The following is a 13,161-nucleotide window of genomic DNA, read 5'->3' as shown; positions in this document are numbered from 1 at the left end:
TTCGGTTCACCGCTGTTGTTTTGGTGGACCCTAGCTTGGCCTTGCTTGCTCTCTCGGGTAGCTGTGGTTCTGCATGGCAAGTTCTTAAGGGCTCAATTTCAAAGGAATTTTTTCTATTTTTTGAAAAATGTATATATTGCTCTGTGTTTCTATCATTTTGTGCTTTCTGCCTTGCACAGGCAGACCTCATTTTGTTGCCGACTCGGGGATTTATGCTGCCCTAGAGAGCGGGGAATGTCAGTTTGTGGAGATCTGAAAGGCGTTCAGAGTGACACCAACAGAGAGGTTTCCCTGCAGTTAAGAAAGCCCAGCCATGGATTCCCGTGGTCAGCAAGAGGGGCACCTTCAGCTTTTCCTTTGCCACATGTTTACCTATTTACATGTTAGATCGCACGTTTGTGTGGCCTATAGATATTCTATTTTATCTAGATTTTGCAAAGTTGTACTTAACCTTGCTACTTAAGAAGGAAAAATAAGACAACATAGTGCTGTTATTTCATCTAACTCTACGTGGCAAGTACTACAACTAACAGACTTTAGAACTTCTTATAGCACTTGCAGAGACCCTTATATATTAGGATTTAAAGTAACAATCAGCCCTTCTTTAAGAATTATTTAATGCTACTTATCACTCACCCTTCGAAGATGCATCTGTAGAGGGAGAGCTAAATGGATGCTCTCAGGCAGCCTACATCTCACCATCTGAGAAACGGAAGTACACATTCTACTGATGCCAAAGATTCAAGAAGATTTCAAATCAGTTTCCTTGCAAACAGTGGATTGTGGTTGGTTCTTGCAGTGAAAATTAGCCTGTGTTTAAAATACATGGCTTTTCTGTCTCCATTTTTGATGTGTACTTAAAAGGTTACACTAAAAGAGGAAAGAAAATATTACCACATTGCTAAGGAAAAAGTTAGATATTTAAGATCCAATAAAAATGGCAGGATGCTTCGTGGGTTTTCTACGTTTTATCGTAGTCCTGATCTTACACAGAAATGTAAGCGTGATACAGTCCTTGCTCAATATTTCCACCAACAGTGCTTGGGATGTGTTGACTTGAAAACAGTCTTAAGTTCACAGTTCATGGGAGCCTCCCTGAATGTTACAGAGGTACATTGTTCTATTTTTATCACCGAGCTAAGAGGATCTGAGGAATATAAAAGCCTGAGCAGGTGGTTAAAACAGAAATGAACACAAACCGAAAACACTGGTGCTTCCTTCTCAAAAATTTCAAACGTAGGGAAGCAAGAACATGGTCAGAAAATCAGATGGACAACTATTCCACGTAGCTCTGTTGTCTTTAAAATATTTCAAAATTAGTCCAGGTTGAAGGCACTTGCCAAGACTGATCAAAGGCCAAAAACAGCTTTCAGCTTGTTGTTGCCACTGCTCACCACTAGATGGCGATAGGGTACAGACACGTCTTAAAAGTCTGCCCACTGAGTTTTAACGCCAAGGAGGAAAGGCAAAAGCCAGCCGGCGGAAGTCGTTTTGTTGAATGCCCATACAGAATACAAACATCTGCTGAATGGACAAAGTCACTAAGCCCCCAAGTAAATGTCTACGCCGTCTGTTCCATCATAGTGAAAGTCAAAATTATCATTCTGGTTTTTTCTGTTTCTAACTTGTCATGTTAAGAAAGTATCCAATATCTTTAGGTTTTGGTTTATTAGTCTGCAAAATGAGCTTGAATTATCATGATTATTATTTTTACATGAACAAGAAGTGTGAGAATCACCTGGTAAATGCTGTTTGTCTCAGCTCTCTGATTGTGCAAGGTTAACAGTGGGCAGGTTTACAGAGCGGAGGAAGCATATCTGTGGAAATGTGGATTCCTTTATGGGTTCCCTGAGAGGGGCAAGGTTAATCATCATCTTGTCCAACTCACAAATCCTAGAAGTTAGGAGGCTAAGGGGTAGCCCCCAAGTTCATAGGGTAGTCATTGCCAAAAACAGAAAGACACAAATGTGCACTCATAAGTAACTGTTAATGCCATCTCTCTCTACTGGCCAAATGCTTTCAAAGCAAACTCATTCACATACTAATTCAAATAATTGGTCATCTGTCCACAAAACTGGCTCCCAGTTATCCACATTAACATGGAGGGGACCCATGTGACAGATAAGCTTAGACGTGCCCCAAAACTCATCATTATGAGAGAGGCACAACTCAACTAATCAAAGTTGTGATCGATTTTGGCCTGATTACAGGAACAGTACAGAAAACTGGTGGCTTGGAGTGGGAAGGGGAGGTGGGGTTTGAAGGATTTGAAGGAGGGCGAAAGATGTTGGGAAAGGCAAGTGAAGTTGAGCTCATTGCTAACTGACATGCCCAGGAGCCCGAGTTCCCAAGACTTAGAGGCCTGTGGAATTCTCAAGGAGCCGCATGCGTCCAGCAATAGCCCATTTTCCTAAGCACCACTGGGACAGTTCCTTTCACTTGTAAGTTGGATTGAAGGAAATACACTGGTAAGAATTATGATGAGAACTAAAGGGATATACACAGACTTCAAAAGTAGATGATCAACTTAATGAACAATTTGATTTTTTAAATTGCATTCATATTTTAACGTAAAGGAGCAATGAAATTAGACCAACAAGCTTTAGCAAGCACTGGATGTCATGATATAAAACCTCTACTCAATTTAGAAATATTAGGATGGTTTAAATACCTGAGAATAGGCGTAACACTTTTATACCACAGTAAAATATATTTTATAAAACATTCTCTCTTGAGACCAAATAATATTTTGTTATTTATAGCTTTTGTTATGCATTAATAGTACTGTGCTTGTTTTCATGAGAGAACTATAGCTATCTTGGTGTGTATATTTTTTAAAGGGTAAAATTTGTATTCCCAGTATTTTTGAGTCACTAACATGAGCATTTTCATAATAATGTGGCTTTAATGCATACTCTTTGGCCAGAAACTTTATTCCCTGGAATGTATTCTAAGGAATAGTTCAAATGAACAAAGTGGCTCTTAGTACAAAAAGTATTTATAGCATCATTAGTTATGTCAGTTAAAAAAAGACCAATCTTCAAAAACAAAAGAGATTAATGGATAAGAAAACTATGATATATAGGCACATGTGAAGAAGCATTATTTTACAGTCATTTAAAAAAAAGTAAACTGAAAAATTAGAAAATAGTGTTAATGTCAGCTGATATATATAAATCTTATTTCTGCATAAAAAGTATATGTATATATAAAGTTTTATTGGATTGGAAGAAAACTTGAAATATAGGATACAGGCTTATGGATGACTTATAGTTACCTCTATATAGTTAAGTTCATTTAATAATATATTGAATTAAATAACTTTAGAAATGGCTCAAAAATTTAGTCTTAACAATCCCAAATATATCTTATATTTTAATAATACATTGTTAATTTCATTTATTTATAGGAATAAACTATTTCATGCAGGTATCCAGTAATTCTGTCCTTTAAAGTTTATGTATTCAATACACAAACTTTTAAGTAAGTTTCTAAGAATACAGTTAGTATGTACTTCTGATTAATAGAGTCAAAGCTTATGTTTTCATAATGTAAGTACTTAATCTCATGCTAGGACAGCTTGGATAGGAAATGAATGGGTAAATAATGTAGGGCTGGGGACGATCATAGACTCAAACTGAAAGAAACTCCAGAGTCCCCCCACTAAGCTGGGACCAGGGGAGTTTCCATGTGAAATTTGCGGGAAAATACTTCCATCCTATCAGTTATCTACTCGTAACTAGAGAAATCCAAGAACTGGTCCTGAGGTCTAAGGACATGGATCTAGTACCTAATTCCATAGTCATGCTTCTATAATTGGCATGCAAACTCTGGTTTTGTCATTTGTAACTATCACTCAGAAAAGAATGCTTTTGAAATGTATCATGAGTGAGTTGTATGTATTTTTCCTCTAACAGGTAACATTTAGGTAGTCAATATAAATCATACTGAGTTTTAATATTCAACAAACATGTTAACTTTCATTCATTGAAATATTTATGTGGATTTGCGGGATGCCAAGGCTTGTCATTTCCAATATTATAAGTATCTATTACAGATACTGGTCTTGATGCTTAGTTTAAAAAGAAAAGAAACTCTTTTGAGAGTTCAGTGCACTGGGAATTTCTACCAATATTTCTCTCCTAAGGTAAAATGTTATGTGTTACCTGGATATTGTTTGTTGCATTCTACTTAAAGTTCTCTGTTTTCTCTTTTTAAAACTGCATGTTTCTACTCCACATTGAGAACAGAGAGTGTTAATTCAAATGTAGCATGGGATGTCTGCCTATTGATCTTTTCATCTGTACTGTACGTGAAGATGTTGTCAGTGAAGGACGAGTTTAAAGAATGGATGTGCCGTCCTGTTGTTAAGCTAAATGTGCTCTTCTTCTGCTTGTTTGAAAAAACACTGCAGCACAAGGTTGTATGAAGGTGTCTGCACCTTCTATTCTAGTGGTCTGATGTCTGTGTTCTCGCCATATTCCTGGCCTTTGAAAAATCAATAGGACTGAACCCCAATTTGCCCTGAAATCTTGAGCAGGCTAGATTGCAGATGTGTTCAAAACATTGAACCTCGGTTATTTTTATTTAATGCAAAACACCCTTCAGAACACTTTAAATATTGATCCTGCAGAAATCCTTTTTCAGTTTTTTCTTCCTTCCTCTTGGTTTTTTACAACAGGAAATATTAAATGTCAAGAAAAGTACCATGCCATTATCCAAGTTATCTTTTAATTAGCACCAATTTAAACATTGATTACATTGAAAATCATTTCATTTCAGCCACAGCGTCCTGTGTTTACTCATGAAAACATTCAAGGTGGGGGGGAACCGTAAGTATCCTTCTTATCTTCTAAATTCAGGACTGACCTTGACCCAAGGGGCAGTGGATGTACCAAGATGGCAGACAGTACAACCTCACAAGTGAAAAAGACCAAAGTAACGAACAGATTTCCTAAAAAGAAATTGCAATGGTCCCATTTTTCATGACAGAGCTAGAAGCTAATTTTAAAAAGAAACATTATTTTAGAGACTATTTTAATTTATAAAGAAGGAAAACCTTGTAGTGTTGCAGTGGTTTCTGAGATTTATAAATCCATTTCTTTCTCTGGTCTACTGTAACTAACAGCTACAGTTTCAAAGACAAAACAGGGTCTAACCTTGTTTGTGCACCTATTTGGAGACTATAAAGCAGATCTAAATGTAAAGGTAGACCCAAAGTGATATTAATGACAAGTCAAAGTTGTGTGCTTAGCAGTGTCTTTTGAAAATGGCAACATTAAAGCACTCTCTCATTTAGTTACATAGTGTTTTCCCCAGCACCAGGAAAATCCCTTTTCAAACTTTGATTTCAAATTCTCCCTCTATTCTGAAACTAAAGTTTGATTTTCCTGGTGATACTACACATCATCTCTAAGACTTTGTTTTCTTGCATATTTTTTTAACCCCATGTTGCCCATGGGAGATGTTCAGAAGTCAACTTCCTTTTGACTACTGTGCATTCTGGAGTTAGTAGCTGGACCCTTAGGGAAGGAGGATTTGTGCTCCTAAACTGACCTGGCTTAGCTGAGCACACACAGTGAACCTCCAGCCTAACTGCTCACCTGGAGCACAGCAAGTACCCAAACTCATCCTCCTGGCTGCTCCTGGTGCGCAGCCTGGTGCCTTCATCACCATGAAATCCCCCTTCCATCCTGTAGAGCTGAAAGCATGCTCTTCAGAAACCATCTCTCACGGAGCACAGTCAGAAATGGGGCCTTGAATGTCTCCTAATTGGCAATCTTTAAGTATAACTTAGAATTCTAAGGTTTTTGTGCTCTTATTGATGTAGACAATGATAGAATCACACCACAAAAATGTAAATTCCAGGGCTATTTAGGTTTGTTCCATAACCAATCCATTACATTCAGCAGCTTTTAAGGAGTCTATGAAGGGAGCGGTATGCTACATTACACCTCTGTCTGTGATGTGTGACCATGGTCATTTGGTTGGTAGGAAACCACAGCTCTTGCAAATGGGAGAAAGCACATTTTCAAGGTCCTGCTTTGGACATTAAGAAACATTCTTTATTAAATTTCTGTCTGGCTCTGGCAGTCATGGGATGTTACTTAATCTTTCACTTAAAAAACCAGGTTTTGCTTAAAAGGAAGGGCATAATGTTATGTCGCTACAATTCAGAGCTTTGGTGAATACGTTACAGAGAAAGGTGCAAGTTACAGAAAGAGGTTCCAGCTTGGCTCAGCAGTTCCTATTTTAAAAAACAAACCTCTTGAGGCATCCTGCCCCCACCACCATCATTCATCTCACCAATACCTCCTTCCAAACAGCATTTTTTTAATTGTAATTCGGCTGCATTTCCTGTCGTGCAGCACTGATTTTGAAAGCCCACAGAGAGAGATTTCCAGAAGGTTTGTTTATGAATCCAAAAGTCTCATTTTTGTTTTGTTTTGTGGTCTAATTAAATCAGAATGGTAAGTAAATTTTGACAAGTGTGCTGGCTTTTGTCACACACAAACCAAGTAGGAGTCCCTGCCAGGTTTGATTTGTTAGTTCTCAGGGCCTTGTGATTTTTCAAACAGCTGGAGTTTGTGGCCTTAAATAGGCCTGTCTCCGTGCATGCTTGGAGAAGTGCCTGGCTGAACTCAGCCTAGTCCTGAGAAGCCCAACCAGAGTCAGTTTTCCCAACAGGAAAATGGCAGTGGAAATACCACCCAGGGTTGACGTCTCCTGCAGGTGTAAAATTGTGTACCCCAGGGGTACACAAAAGATATCCTTCCCAGAGCAGCCTCAAAATCCAATCCCTCACACGAACAATGAAATAATTTGGCTGTTCCCACCAAGCCTGCCCCATGCAGCTGTCCTGATCAGATCGTGTCTGTGGTCAGCACTGCCTTGTCCTGGCGCCCACTGCTCCTGGACTCTGTCCTTCTCTCTCCTTCCTCACAATCAGACTACAGAAGCCTGCCCTTTCTCAGAACAGTGTCAGGGACCAAAATGGCTTCCTAGAAAGACAAATGATTAACAGGGGAAAAGAAGAGATTTCTGATGTTGCGATCGCAGGCTCTGGTGCCAGGCACAGCGAGAGAAGGTTCTCTAGGAAAGAGTGGTAGGCACTGCATCTCACCAGCTCTGCCCCAGACCTGCCTGGAAGCCAACTGTTCCCATATGCACCAGTCCAGAAAGCTCACAGCCAGGGAAGGAAGCCAACAGATCTGTGTGCCTTAAAAGATGCGATATTTGAGTTCAAGGGCTAGAAGAGTTTTTGCCTACCAAAGGGCTTTCTGACTCAATAAAGTAAATAGAAATAAATCATGCACGTTGCTTAGCAGTATTCGGTATCGTGAACTCTTTAAAATTGGCCTCATAAAATCCTAAGTGCCCTAGAATTTGATCCTTATTTTCTTATGGCAGCACAATTATGTAACTGTTTTGAAGTGCAGCAGAAAAAAATTTACCAACTTTTTAAAAATCCCCTTCTCAGTAAGTGGTAATAATGTAGTACAGAAATACTATAGGAAGCTTCCATGTTAATTACCTACCAAATTCTTCCTCAATTTCTCTGCTGCTATGATTTGTCTTTACTTTCCCATGTGCCACTCCACATTAATACTCATTAAAATACATACAAGTTAATCTCACAAATTCAATGTCTAAATTCATTACTGATTAATATCACCATAATATGTGCTCTCAAAAAATTCAGGCAGGGAGGAAAGCAAAGTGGTAGCATGCTATCAGCAAGCCTCCTGTTTTAAGAGTGTTTAAATCCAACACAGTTTGTGCAGAACCCATCTGAAAAGGAACTTGTGAATATAGTCCACTATTTGAATTGGTTCAATAATAACTGAGTAAAGAATACATCCATTCAACATCATGAGTGAATGGATCAGATTTTCAAATTATAAATCCTCTGATTGTAACTATAAAACTAAACCTCTTTACAGAATTCTTGCTGTTGGAAAAATAACCTCCTCTTTGATAATAATTATCACATAGTGATTTGGGAGACGTGTGTGAGACATTTTGTACATTTTAATTCAGAATCATTTGAACATTCAATGTGCAAGCCTCGATTGTTTGCTTATGATTATGGCTACCTAGCATGGTAATTCCTTCATGGTTTTATATAGCTGAAAAGTGCAAATAACATTTTATATTATGTGCTATTATGTAATGTCTTAAAATAGATATTATATGAGTGGACATTTGAAATGCAGGTCCGACTTAACAAATGTTTAAAGATTTAAATCCAACTCACCAATACTAGAATTTTCATGAGTATTCTTCATTGTAAGTTTTAAAATGTTGTTAGTCTAATTTCTATGAAAGCTCAGATGTTCTAGTTTACAGTTTGTGTGCATGCCAAAGACTTACACTGCTTAATAGACTGTTAATAAAACAAATGTTCAAAGTAAAATGAATGTTGCACTAGCTTCTAATAGTTACAAAAACATGTAAAGCTGTTTTTTTAAATGCGCCCATTTATCCTGTTTAAGGTTTCAGGCTCTGTATAACTATACTCCTAGGAATGAAGATGAGCTGGAGCTCAGAGAAAGTGATGTCATCGACGTCATGGAGAAGTGTGACGATGGATGGTTTGTGGGTATGTGTCCCCTTACTTTCAGACAAATTTGGCTGTTTTGCAATTTGCTCGAGTCTGTTCACTTGCATGCTTTGCTGTATTAGTCAAGCGCTCTTTGAATTTGTGGTTGCTTTGCTTCTTCATGCACTCACATGCACAGTGTATCCCGAGGCGGCCACATTTGTAGAGTGGGTCAGTATGCACTGCTTCCGGTATACGTGACTTTCTGCTAGTTACATTTCCAACTCAACTGAGAAGAGACTCCTTCAAATAACACCGACCAGGGAAGCCTGAGATCAAAACAACAACAATAAAACGTTCCCTAAGTGAGGAATATCAGAGCTTTATTCGTAGAAAATGCAGTTGTCACAGTGAGAATCTAATTTGAGAGGGAGTGAGATTAAGTGACCAACTCTCCCACTTACTGGGTCTGATGTGTGTGCCCTAAAGTCCAGTGATTCACCTTAGCTTTAATTTGTACGAGAAGAGGAGAGAACTTCCCGTCTTACCACTTAAAAGGTCATCCCACTCTTCACATCTTAGGTTTTCTAAGAAAAAAAAAAAAAAAAAACACCCTATAGTCAACTGTGTCATACACCAGGACACAGGAAAGAGATGAAAAGAAATAAAAGGAGGGGGAAAAAAAAAAAAAGGCAAAAGATGATGTAATCAGGGATCTTCACAGGCAGGTCTATTTGTGAAAAAAATATATGAAGAACTAAGACTACATGTGAAGTCACATGCCCCTGTGTCTATTTATATTAATTCTGATCTAGAAAAAAAAACAAGTGATTTACATACATGGGGATGAAGCAAACAGGAATCACTCCCAGTCAGTTCAGAGTGTAAATGAGATGAAAGTTGAAAGACTCTTCACTCTATTTGCACTGCAAATCTTAAAGAATGAGTACACCGAACTTTACAACAAATTTCCTAGAAATCATATTATTTGAAATCAAAGACAATTATATGGCTATTTGTGCATCTGGTTCAACTCATTATATCAAATTACACCCAGGGACAAAGCCCTCACCTACAAATAGTGGTTAACCTTTTTCTTCTTCTTTTACTTAGAAAATCATTCAAAATTTCTATGTTTTATCAAAGACTCTGACAGTGCTACCATTAAATCTGCGAAGTAGCATTGAATGTGATCTTACAGGAGATGAGACCGTTTTGTAGGTACAATGTCCCAAATAATGGCTTCCTGTGACACGTGTGTCAGGGGCCTCTTGCCCCGAGCCAGCCTTTACTTTGCTGCTTTTCCAGTCCCCTCTCACGCTGCCGGCCTCACCTTTATTTCCGATTCTTCCCTTTTGCTTAGCAGCCGTAGCGACTCAATTCTCCGATCTCCTCAGCAGAACTGCCTTTCCCTCCAGACTGACAGGCTGGGTTTTTGTTTAGCCTGTGATGAGGCACATCATTTATGCCTAAGAGGCCTCCAATGCAGTAGGCAGGGAGGCTGAATCTGCTGCCTGTTTTGTCTTGCTCTCATCCTGGAGTTTTCTTTCTTTTGGTTGGGACCAGCTGTCTTGTGAAGCCTTGTCAATGCAAAGTGTCTCAGCCGCATATACAAACTGACACTTCACTGTTATTACGCCTTTTCATGTATTGCTTCTACTTTCAGGAACCTCAAGAAGAACCAAATTCTTTGGTACTTTCCCCGGGAACTATGTCAAGAGGCTGTGAATCAATCTCCCTCATTATTTATGCCGCATTTCAGCAACACGTCTGCATAAACTTGCCTGAAACATCCCTGCAGGCATCATGTTGTCATGCCTTATGGTTTCCAGTGTGACGTCACCTGCTGCACCTGCTGCTACCAAACCACCAGCAGTGTAACTGTGTGCACCTTTGGGGAGACAGGGCAGACTTGCTTCCTCTCGAAAGGGTTTCCTCTCTGGCTTTCTGCTCTCAACTTTGAAAAGCTGATGTGTGGGATCAGAAAGAAAATCATACTTAAAAAGGGTAAAATATTCGAAGCAAAAAAAAAAAAAAAGAGAGAGAAGAGATAGAGAGAGGGTCTCCAGGAGATATTCTGGCTACATGGCTGCCCTGCAGCGTCTCTAAGATGTGCTCCCCTCAGGCCACCCGAAGATTGTTTATTCTGAAATGCTGTGGTTTGCATTTTTACATTCTTAGCTTGGCAGTTGATTTTCCTTTCACGCGTTTGCCTAGTGTCCTGGTTTACACGATATGACAACTGTACTTCAGCTAGTGTTTGCCTGCACTCGTATGTTGTAATATGCACAGTGATTACAAAACCTAAAGCAAGAATAGGAAGGTTCATTTGGGTGAGTGTGATTTGGTTGACTGGATGTGAGTTTTCAAATAGAAGTTTTTTCTGCACATTTTTTGTACTTTGTAGAAGTGCAAACAGCGACTAAGAACCCTGGATAGTAATCATGAGACTATAAGAGGCTTAGTTAGACTGCAAGGGAGAAAAGCTATTGTGTTGTAAAGTTGCATTGCTATTTTATATTAAAATGTAATCATCGGCATCATGAACAATGAGCTATTAGTGTTTTATTTATCTGATAGAATTTCAATAAAAGCAGTGTTAGTGAGAGGTGCAAAGAATTATTCTAACATAGACACTTGAAAGTATCTGTAAGCAATATTCGTAGGTAAGATTTCACTGTGTGTACACATACACATTTTTGAGATTGTATGAGAACATTAATCCATATGATACATTGTACATTTTATGGAAATGTAGAGGAATCTCACATATTATTTTATAGAAATAGAATATTTCAGAAGCATCGCAAGTATTAAAGTTGGTTTTAGCAAGGATTGCAATCAACACAATTATTTTTACTATGATAATTATTTTTCTTCTATGGAACCCAGAATCCTGGCTACATTTGAGGACAGGAATATATGTTGAGCCTGATTTTCCTGGTGTGTATAAAATATCTCCTAGGACTAAATAGGCACTTTTTAGAGACAATGTTAAATCATTCAGGTTCTGTTTTCTGCCCTAAAGCAGAAATTTATAAAATGATATGAGGGCCTGAAAGATTTAATGTGGTTCACAGTGCCTGAACTACACCTAACACAAGAATTAGCTTTGTATTTCTTATGACTTTGCATAAGAACTACTCATCTTTGGATTTTTGAGCACCTTATAGATAAAACTTTTTATGGCATTTCTTCCATGGACAGTGGTTGACCTTTTCACAAGATGTAGACTAGAATTTTGTACATATGTTTGCTCTTTTTTTGTACAGACTACTTAGTTGTTGAGAAAACAGGGGAATTTCCTAATTTGATCTTTATCCTTCACCTAAACTAAGCTAAAATACTTTCGGCAGATTATCCTTTACTTATCTCACAGATCAATCAGTCCTTGATAGTATGATTCTGTAAGATAGCATTTATGCAAGTGTGTGAATTTAAGAGATCCTAGCAGCCAAACTGAAATGTACATAAATATTGATTACAGAATTGCTTTAGGAAGGAGGTGGAGAAACATCTTTGAGCAGCCTATCTTGATTACTGTCAAGTTCACAACCAGCTTTATATTTTAAAGGCTTTGGGTTTGAAATTAAGTCAACTGCATGCAACTTTGCTGATAAAGGACTAGTTCTCTTTGATGCAATTTATGAGAAGAGACTTCAATATCTGTTGCCTGTCATATTTCAGAAAAATTGCTGTTTCTACCCTCTGTATCTGATTTTAAAAGAAAAAAATATATCCGTACCTGGGTTTCAGGTAACTGACTTTGAATTCTTACAAGCAAAGGTCATTGTGTTTTTCTTGAATAGATATATAATAAATTTTGCTTGGAAAGTACCCTTCAGTTTTTATTCTTGACATTTCTGCTTAGGTAAATTGAGTATTGTATTCCAATTTTTTTAGTTAACTAAGAGAAAATGCATCTGCTCTATGTTCCCTTGGCATACAAATGAAGAAGAGCTGTATTAGCATCAACTCAGAGAAGAAATATTTTTGAATCCCCCCAAGCTCATTTGTTAAACATTCTTTGAATAAAAATGTCTCTTCAGCTAAAAGAATACATACTAAAATATTTTGCCTCAAAACAGCTATGTTTCCAAGGAGGAAATAATTACAAGAAATTGTAAACATTTTCTCAATTCAACAATCTCAAATTTTAAAATCTTTGCCCTAAACAGCTTTAACACCATTGGCATGGCAGCGTCTATAATGCCCACAAACTTCCAACTGAGTTGCAAACCATGCACTATGGTAGAAGCTTTGCTGCTGTGCTTTGAATGCTCAATGTCCCCCCAAGGTCCATATGTTAGAGGCTTGGTCTCCAGGCTGGTGCTACTGTGACATGGTAGATTAGAATTGGGGCTAGTGAGAAGCCCTAGAGTCACTGGGAACACTGCCTTCAGCAGGTAGTATTCTTGAGAGGGTGGTTATAAAAACCTAAGTTTGGGCCCAACCACTCTGCATCCTAGCTCACAGTATGATTTTCCTGTACGCATGCTCCACCACCCAGCACCGGCCCCTCACCAGGGCCAGGACTTTGAACTCCAAAGCTGTGAGCAAAACAGCTATCTTTTCTTCATAAGTAACTTCTCTAGGGTATTTCACTGTAGTAACAAACA

The 13,161-nt window shown here is 38.3% G+C and overlaps 1 protein-coding gene across 50 annotated transcripts in view; it reads left to right on the top strand.

Moving 5' to 3' along the window:
• SORBS2 (sorbin and SH3 domain containing 2) overlaps window positions 1–12,379 on the top strand; it is a 232,794-nt gene extending 220,415 nt beyond the window's left edge. For 49 of the 50 annotated variants that reach the window (XM_070068408.1, XM_070068417.1, XM_070068407.1 and 46 more), the window contains 3 exons: window positions 4,783–4,832; window positions 8,496–8,602; window positions 10,209–12,379. In XM_070068408.1, the coding sequence (XP_069924509.1) occupies window positions 4,783–4,832; window positions 8,496–8,602; window positions 10,209–10,270 (219 nt within the window). In that variant the 3' untranslated portion in view covers window positions 10,271–12,379. The remainder of the gene's footprint in view (window positions 1–4,782; window positions 4,833–8,495; window positions 8,603–10,208) is intronic. The other variant, XM_051833427.2, reaches the window with a different exon arrangement.
• The last annotated feature ends 782 nt before the right edge of the window (window positions 12,380–13,161 follow it).

Source organism: Oryctolagus cuniculus, chromosome 2 (genome assembly GCF_964237555.1).
Source record: "Oryctolagus cuniculus chromosome 2, mOryCun1.1, whole genome shotgun sequence".
Lineage (NCBI taxonomy): Eukaryota > Metazoa > Chordata > Mammalia > Lagomorpha > Leporidae > Oryctolagus > Oryctolagus cuniculus.
The sequence above is the reverse complement of the archived record's forward strand: the minus strand, read 5'-3'. Positions and strand labels throughout refer to the sequence as shown.